At 31.2% G+C, this 9684-nt stretch overlaps 1 protein-coding gene across 1 annotated transcript; it reads left to right on the top strand.

Annotated features, from left to right (window-relative positions):
- Nucleotides 1-1184: 1184 nt before the first annotated feature.
- LOC133800254 (uncharacterized) lies at nt 1185-9323 on the top strand. The gene is made up of 5 exons (XM_062238208.1): nt 1185-1352; nt 2238-2299; nt 3903-4020; nt 7334-7534; nt 8126-9323. Exons 1-5 carry the CDS (start codon nt 1185-1187, stop codon nt 8678-8680), a joined length of 1104 nt encoding a protein of 367 aa, XP_062094192.1. The 3' UTR covers nt 8681-9323.
- Nucleotides 9324-9684: the final 361 nt, after the last annotated feature.

The following is a 9684-nucleotide window of genomic DNA, read 5'->3' as shown; positions in this document are numbered from 1 at the left end:
TAATAGCAACAATTTTTTTTAAAAAAATAGATAAATTTACAGATGATAAAACTTTTAAATACGTAAAAAACCAAAAAAAATACTTACTTGAAACATTTCGTTTGATTTTGGATGAACAATTGATAATGATTTCTTATCTGTGTTAATTGAAGATTTGGAAGACATTTCTGAAATATGCATAAACAAAAAGAAACAATTAATAAAAAAATAACAATAATAATAAATATGTATCTAACATTTCTGAATAAATAATGCTCAATCAAAACAGATGCCATGAAACATAAACAATAATAAAAAATTTGCTAGTAGAAAAATATCAAAATTAAAGCACATATAGAAGGACATACAGTGATTTGAGCTACTCAATTTTTCTTTATTTTGCATAATAAAAGTACTTGAACAAATGAAAAGTAAGAAACAAGTATTCATAGACAAAATGTTCATATTTTTCAAGACCTCAACTTGACCATTCAATCTCGAAAGGTAATAAAAAAAAAACAACATTTATGGTCAAAGACTTAGAATTAATTTTACTGTGTATTCAAAAGCAAATAATAGAGTTCAAAAGAAAATGTGTATCCAATACAAATATTGGAATAACAAAACATCCAAAATGAAGTCTCTATCTTGTCGTGGAGATTAACCACCAAATCATGAGCATGATCACTAACAACTGAACAATCAAGTTAAGTACAGTATTAATATTTGTTCTAATAACTTAATATATGCCTCTCCCTTTTCATTTTCTTCTTCTTATTCTGTTGATTTCATTCAAGTATGGCTCCATCTATTAGACAGTATTGAGGGAAGGGTTTTTAGGGGTTTTATTTTATTTTTCATGAGATTGGGAGAGTTTTTTTTTACACTGGCAAAGCAAGAAGCAGAAGGAGATAGAGTGTGTGGCTAGGTAGAGATTCCATTCCATAGAGGCATTAACAGTCAAACATGGATGACAATAAATGTCCACTTCTGACATGAGCAAAACAAGGACTGAATAAAATGAGGAGTTGAAAGTGTCATCAGGCATTTTATTATGTTTGTTTCCCACCTAAAGTTGAAAATAGAAGTTGGAAAATGACTTGTGTAATCTCCACCTCCATATGTGCAATACCTACTAATCTAGTCTAAAAAGCCTCACCCCAAACCCCTCCATCACTACCAAAAAAAAAATTACTAATCTACTAATGTTTGCAAATTTTAAGGAACCAACAGACAGATTGTTGGTGGGACAAAACTCTGAGTCAAAATCTTCTACTAGAGAGTTGAAAGTAGCATCTGAGGTTGTTAAAGAAGTTAAAAGGCTCAAAAAGAAGCTCGGGCAGTATATGAAGAACTGTAGTTCATGTTCTCTGGTAAACTGCAGCTGCAAGAGTGATTGGGCAAGCAGTAGAAGCAGTGCAAGCAACAGAAAAGGATATGTGCACTCAACAGCTTATGGCAGGAACCATAATTATAAAACTGTCCTATGTGTATACCAAAGGAGAACAGAAAAAATTAGGAAAGAATTAAAAACTAGCGACTTTAGTTTAATATGATATTTTTTGTATTTTAAACCTTGAATCTAGTTGGCTATATTCTTTATTTTGATTGGCTGAGCTATTTTATTCTTTATTCTGTCAATTATGAAGAAGAAAGGATGATCATTCCTTGCTTTTGACCTCACTTCTTCCTGTTTAGAACTTGTTTGTTGAACGCATCATCTCTTGAGACTTAAAGGATTAAAACTTAACCCTTGGGAATTAAATTTTAATGTCATTTAAGTTGAGTGGTTCATATTTTAAGCTATAGTTAAATATGTTATAATAGTCTTTTCGTAATGTTGTCTCTTGACACTTAAATTTGTCTTGAGATGACAGTTTTTGTTTAGTATTTGTTTATTAATTTATGATTTTGGTTTAGTAACTGTTGATTCCAAGATGTCTTTTGCATATATTAAAAGCTGTGATAGCTTAAATTTCAAACATGGTTCTCTTTAGTTTTTTATTTTGTTCTTTTACTGCAGAGCTTTTTATTAGTAAGACTAGAATAGGTCAATGTAAAGAGGAGAACTAGCTTGTGTTTTTCATACTTCAATTTCTTGACAAAGAAAAACTCAAAGAGACTGTACACAATTGCAGAAACAAGAGAAAAATGCAATTCTTTGTTTTCTTTCTTTATTGCTTGAGATATTTGCATAAGCTTTTATTAACTAAGTTCTGCATTAACGTGCTAATGCTTTTAATTTTTGTTTTTGGTAGTTAATGATTTTCGAGGCCAAGAAACAAGTACATAAGTACTTTGGACAATCAAAACGTATAAGGTATTCATAACTGATCAATATTGAATCTAATTATCTTTTCAATTAGCTAGGTTGTATCTCTACTAATTAAACATATTTTGTGTTTGTTAGCTTTATTAATTAAATATGGATGAAAGAAAAATTTTATTGGTATACCTACATGCCAGACAAATGCACTTGAGAAGAGTCATCGTGTGCATTAGGATCTTAGTAAATGTGTATGTCACGCTTTATAGGCATTATAAAAGATATGTGCTTAAGGAAAGTGGTTTAAATTTTAAGCCTTGTGGTTTAAATTTAAAGCTTAGTGGTTAAAATTTCAAAACTAGAGGTTTAAATATACTTGATCTATAATTTAAGCCTAAATGGATAAAAATTTATATATTGTAGTTTAAATTTGATGCCATTTAAGCCTTATGGTTCAAATTTATAAATTGTGGTTTAAATTTTAAGCCATTTGTTTTAAAATTATAAAGATTTTGTATTAGATACACACATTACAATATATAGATTAAAAGAGTATTTTTATGATGTAAGCCTAAAGGATTAAAACTTAAACCTTGGGGATTAAATTTTGATGCCATTTAAGTTTAGTTGATCATATTTTAAGTCATTTAAGGCTTGCGGTTTAAATTTTAAGGCAAGTGGTTTAAATTTTAAGCCTTATTGTTTAAATTTAAAGCTTAGTGGTTTAAATTTAAAATAATGCTTAAAATTTAAACTACAAGACTTAAAGTCCAAATCATGTCCTGTTAAAATGTAAACTGCAACGCTTAAAATCTAAACTACAACTCTTCAAAATGTAAACTACAAAACTTAAAATGAAAAACACTTGGCTAAAAATCTAAAACACAACCTATAAAGCATAAAGGTTTAAAAACGCTATCTCATATTAATCGCTTAACTTTTTAGCCACTCAACTTTGCGTGCCCTTTTACAAGTCAATGAGCTTTTCAGAATTTCAATTTCTTTATTTTGAAACTCATTGCCCAATTTAGAAGTTCAATCTTTATTTTACAAGGCTAGCTAATGATGAATCACTAGGAGAATTAGACAAACAAGAGGCTGCATATGCTTATATTTAGCTAGCCTGCTACTAGAGGGATTGTAGTTTGAAGTTTATAGAGACAGGTCACAAGAAAAGTAACTTTGGTAAATGTGAAGGCAACACTCTCGTACGGGGCAAGTAGTATGCATCTGTTGCTGGAAGGAACTAGCAAAAAGCAATAGACTTTTATGGTCCAAAATCTCATCCCACCATGTATCTGACCATATTGATGGACAAATCAGACCTTCTATAATGCCTTTCAAATCCTTTACTCAAATCTGGTATGATTTTCTACTTGACATTCAATTTGTTTCTCTTCATTTCGATTTGCAAATTTTTTTCTTTTAAAAATTGGTATTCATCCTTACGATTTTCTAGAGAATGCTCACTTTTTTTCCCCCTCAAACTATTCTTTATTGAAATGCTAACAAACATTTAAAATGTTTATACATTCAACTTTACTCAACTAGGCCTCACCTACATAAATCTATTTACAGAATCTAAACAGGTAATATGGTTCTTAAAAAATTTCAGAAACAAATTTTTTAATATAACTTGAAAAATACCTACTTGTAGGATAGTTTTTAGTACTAGTTCTTCTACTACTACTACTATTCAAGTCAATGCAAGTGATAGACTAAAGATGAAAGTAGAATCTTCTTCACCATCTCAAAATAGAAAGAAGAAGAAAGCTGTAATATCCAACATTTTCATAATACATTTATTTATAATAAATCAGAGTTTTAATACATAAAATGTACAACTTTACAAATTTAAGAAATAGTAATGGAAAAATAGTGTTTAAAATATGATTTTATGTTTTTAATGAGATTAAAGAAAGAGAAACTTGAGTAGTCAAGTATTGGACCCAAATGTCATATAATTTTAATTGGGGATTTTTATAAAAATTAAGAAAGTTTGGCTAAAGGGCTTATTTGAAAAGAATTTTAGTATTTTGGGTCCAAGTGTAATTTTTAAAAATAAATAAATAAATAAATAAATAAATAAAATAAAATAAAATAAAAGGCTTCAGCCTTTCATTTTACCCGAGCCCCCCTCTCTCTCTCTCTCCTCAGAAAACCTCTCTCTCTCTCCCTCTCTCTCTCTCTCTCTCTCTCTCTCTCCTCTGCGTATTACTGTTGCCGACGACGCAGGAGTACTTTCCGGCCACCATTTTTAGCCACGCGCCGGACCGTTGGATTCAGAGGCCTCCGAACTATCGACCCACGCGGGAATCTAGAGCTCACTCGCCGATTAAACGCCTCAACCACTCGATTTAAGTTCGGCCACCCCGCGACTTCAAAGTTGCGATTCGGCCACCTCGGGCATCCGTTTGCCAATCCGTCACCACCATCGTGCTCCTCGTGTTGTGGGCTTCAAAACCCAATAACTTGTTCCTACATCTACCATAGTTGGGTGGTGGGCCCACCACGAGCCACCGCGATCCACCGTAGACCGACGGTCGAAACTTAGTGTTCGAGGTTCCGAAGTACGTTTTGAGTCTCAGAAAATCATCGTTTGACTTATTGTGGAACCCGATCATTTTGGTATAATTTCTTTAACCTATATATTGTGATTTAATTGTGATTGATTAGAGTAATTGTTATTATGTGTATTTATAGTATATAATTATATATTATTGATATATGGAATATTTTCTGTAATTTACTGGCTGTCTGGGATTATATATATTTTTGATACAGGTTTTGATTTTGGAATTGTCCACTTTATAGCCGTTGTGCTGTCTAATTTTCTAGAAAATATTAGATATTAAATAAAGTATAAAAATACATATTTAATTGATTTTATATTAATATGGAAATTATTATGATTAAGTAATTTTAATTATTATTGTTATTATTTTGTTAAGTAAATCAAGAATACAGATTCATATATATATATATATATGAAAAGTATGATTTATAGTAAACCTATTATCTAACTATTATTATTGTATATTAATATTTGAATATTAAAATAATATCAAATATTAGTTTCTTACAGTTATTGATATTTGTAAGACCAATGAAGTTTGGAGAAAGTATATTTATTATATCACTGGAATTGATATTATGACTAATTAATAATAATATAAATATTTATATTTATATTATTATCATTATATTGATTATTACAACTTTATGTTAAGAATATGATTTCTTTTATAAAATGACTATTTGAATATATACATCCATATACGTATTGCTATTGAAGTATTTTGTTATTAATATCGAAATAAGTTTAATTATAGACGATAATTATTATTTTTGTTGGGATTATTATTATTATTATCATAAGGGTACATTATCTTATGAGCAAGGTTTAAAGCATGGTTTTATATGAAGAGTTATTTGCATTACGTTGATAATAATTTATTATTATCATTTATATAGTTTCTGGTATTATTAATATACACTATCAATAGTGTATATTTATGATTTTGATAGAATTTAATAAATGATGTGCCTTGAATAGGATTTGTATGGATTTGATTGATTGACTCTTGGTGAGGAATTTTAAAATAAGCTAAGGACCTAAGGTAAGTAAATCTCACCTTTTGTGCTTAAGTGTAAGATGCATGACTACATTGATTGTGTACATCTGATGAGTTAAGTATGGTATGATGATGATGCATATGATAAGTATGTGAAGAATGGTTATATGAACACCATAAGGGTGTTGTGTGATATGTAATTGATGAATTCTGTGATATGTGAAAGATGTCTTATTTGGTTAAGAATGATATGAATTATGTGCAAGTATGTGTTCTTATGTTGATGGATATGTGGATTACTCTATGTTCATGATTTGTTATATGTTATGATATATGAAGCGTTTAAGTTTTTAGGCTGGAAACCTTAGACCTGAGCCATAGCTCTACGTTAAGGTATAACAACGCCACCAACCCAAAGCTTCATGTATTATGACTAAAGATGTTTTGAGTTATATGAGATGTGATACAATGCCTTGATTGAATACCATTAACATGAGTCATGAACACGAACATTGGCATTTCAGCATCAGCATGTATGCATGGCATGTACAGTTATGTGATACATTATTATGTGATATAAGACCATGCATATGAATATAAGAAAAGTTATGAAATGTCTTGAAAAGTCTTATGTAAAGTTAAACATTCTAATGACACAAGGCTTAAGCAAAGTGATAGTAAGATGTTTAAAAAGGGTGCCACTGTTTTGATGAAGCAATCAAGTAAGTTCAGTAAAGAAGACGGAAGTCTATAAGACTTATAGTGGTTGCCCACTAGTGTGGGCTAGGTCAGAGTTGACCATTCAGATATGTTTGCCATGTTTCCGTCTTTCTCCTCCATATGTGTAATAAGTATGGCAGCTATGGCAACGATGAAATGAGTGTTATGATGAGCCTAGCTGAGATGATGGCTAGCCGGAGGAGAACCCATGGGATTCTATATGATATGTGTAACAAGCCCTGCAGGCATTGGCTGAATCAAACAGTGTGCACAAGTGATATTGGGCCCATAAAAATGTGAAACTAAAAGAAAGAGCATAAAAGTAAAGTTTGAAAGTGCATGAGCAATAAATGAAATGCATAAGTATATAAGTCAGCATATTAGTATATGTGCACTACAAACTCACGACATTCATGTGTATGTGTATGCATGAGATTTGCTTACTGAGCGTTAGCTCATTATGTTATTTTCCAACATTTTTCCAGGTGTGGCTTTAGCTGTTGAGCAACTTGTGGAGCACGGACTCAGTAGCAATGCAATAATGGTTTAGAGTTTTCATATGGCTGCCTTAAATTTAAAGTATTCATACGTGTAATAATTTCTTCTAATAAGTTTATATAAAAGTTTTAAATTTTTCTGTATTTCTTCGTATCATTTTATTTAATTCTTTTGGTCAAGTGCCTTACATACTCGTAAACCCTAGAATTACGAGTATGTGGCAGACGTACCCTACCTTAGGGACGTTACAAAAGCTATTGCTGCTTCTTCTTCTTCTCAACCAATTCAAAATAAGGAGAAAGCTGCTGCTGTTGCTTCCTCTTCACGATCACAAAATAGGAAGAAAGCTAGCTTTGTTGCTTCTTCAACATCTCAGGATAAGAAGAAAACTAGTGTTGCTGTTGCTGTTGCTGCTTCTGATGATGATGGTTTTACTGACACTATAATTTCTTGGTCTCTTAATGATGTTTTCAATCATAGCCTTTTCACCAACAAGGTTCGGTTTTGATTTTTTTTGTTTTTTTTTCCATTTAGTTCTCTTACCTTTCAATTAGTTATGATGAGAATTGAGATTTTGACAATTTGGTTGAGTGGGTTTTTGACTATTTGTCTTCACTGTTCATCTATACTGCTACAATCAGGTAGGTGAGTCTGCCTAAATCTTCAAAAAAGGAGGGAAAAATAAAAAATCCTTTTAATTTTATTTGTGTGTATGTGTATACAGTGTAAACATCAAATTATGTTTATTATAAGATTTTTCAATGTTTTTCACTATAGTTCAGAATTATATAAATAAAGTTTTCCATTGCTGTTTGTTTTTGTTTTCCTTCTTACCGTTCCCTATATAATTTTAAGCATGCTAGATCTCTTTCCCTACCTTTCGTTTAAGTTGTGTCAAATTGGATTATTAATGGTGTCATTATCCTCAAAACTTCTTTTGTGTGCATGTGTGGATTTTAATAATATCATTTACAACATGTTTCTTGTGATATAATACTCATTTCGACTACTGAAAAATTAGCGTTAGCAATAGCTATAGACTTGCCGGAATCTGTTGAATTCATAAACTAAGTCTTCATTTTTTTAGGTGGAAAAGCTTCCTGCATCATTTCAATCAGTTGAGCATTATTTGAGGTCTTATGTCAACCCTATATTGGAAGAAACTCGAGCAAAATTGCACTCAAGTATGGAAATGATACATCGAGCACCTTTTGCTGAAGTAAAGTCTTTCGAAGAAGCTAAACCAAATGGGAAAAATATATACCAAGTTCGAGTTAATTCTTGGATAAACAACTTTAGTAATGGTGGCAAGGAATCTTACAAGACTTTTCCTGGTGACATTTTTGTTCTAGCAAATGGTAAACCAGCAAATGTTAGTGATTTACAAAGAGTAGGCATGTCATGGACTTTTCTATCTCTGGTTGGTACCAATGGGGGTGTAAATACCACTCAGTTCAAAGTCAAGGCATCAAAAGAGTTTAAGGATGAGGCTCTGAAGCAATCATCATCGCTCTATGTCATTTTCTTGGTGAATGTAATCTCTCACATAAGAATATGGGAAGCATTGCACATGACACCCAATCTTAAGATGATTCATAAAGTTTTATGCAATGGTTCTGGGGTAAGCTTTCAAGACTTTTGATGTATTCTTCATTTGTATTATAACATTCCTTTAGTACAGTTCGTTTAAGAAAAGGTGTAATTGGTGCTAAAAACTCTAACTCACTCTTTCTAATGCTCAAACTTAGCTAATAATTCTATTTAGCTCAATATTATTCGAGTTATTAGTCACATTTCTCATTCTACCCTTAAAAACACTACTTAGGAGTTTAGGGTAAAAAAAAAAAAAACTCCTCACTTTAAATCAATTTCTAACGCCAGCTACATCGGATATGTCATTCTTTACAACTCACTCGAAAATGCATTCTTAATTCCTTTTATGGATATGTCATGAGTAAGGGAGTTTTAGCGATTTTCTTTGTTTCCCAACTACAAAATATATATACTTTTTGCTAGTGATTTTCTTGGTCTTATACAAGAGCAATATGGTACTATATGGAAATGGCTGGAGTGCTTACATAAACTGGGGAGAAAATTATTCAGAATGCTTGCATATTGGTTGAAAAGATTGGAAAGCCACTTGAGTTAGATGGTACAGATGGTATCTGGTGTGCATTTCCTGGACTTTTCCAGAGAATTTTACTTTCAAAACTAAGTATGTATAACTCTTAGTATCATCTTAGTAGTACAAAGGCCATGAGTTTGAGCAATTTTTGGGGTGCATTACCTACATTGTATTTAAGTTGACGATGTACTGGTCTTGTTTATCTAAAGATGTTGACTACTCTATGGGAAACAAATGTTTCAGATTTGAAGAAGAAGCTGACCATTTTGATTTACTTTATTACTATAATTGGCAATAAATGTCAAAATGGAAGGAATGGTCCATGACAAAAGCAAATGTTGAAGTTTTCCCAAACTGCCTATCTACTCTCTCCATTAGATGGTGCCTTAATTTCACATTATTACCACAATTGAGGATAAATGAAAGAATTTTAAAATCTAGTTAAAAATTAAAGATGTCCTCTAACAATGGGTACTCCGTCTAATTTTTACGATAGAATCATCAATTTATCTATTGATATT

Source organism: Humulus lupulus, chromosome 9 (assembly GCF_963169125.1).
Source record: "Humulus lupulus chromosome 9, drHumLupu1.1, whole genome shotgun sequence".
Lineage (NCBI taxonomy): Eukaryota > Viridiplantae > Streptophyta > Magnoliopsida > Rosales > Cannabaceae > Humulus > Humulus lupulus.
Note: the sequence above shows the minus strand (reverse complement) of the source record. Positions and strands in the feature narration are given on the sequence as shown.

Excerpts from the sequence above, each read along its gene's own strand:
- LOC133800254 (XM_062238208.1), top strand. The coding sequence starts at position 1,185 with ATGTTTGCAAATTTTAAGGAACCAACAGACAGATTGTTGGTGGGACAA. Across the intron at positions 1,353-2,237 it reads ACTGTAGTTCATGTTCTCTG|TTAATGATTTTCGAGGCCAA; the intron begins GTAAACTGCAGC and ends TGTTTTTGGTAG. Across the intron at positions 7,535-8,125 it reads ATAGCCTTTTCACCAACAAG|GTGGAAAAGCTTCCTGCATC; the intron begins GTTCGGTTTTGA and ends TCATTTTTTTAG.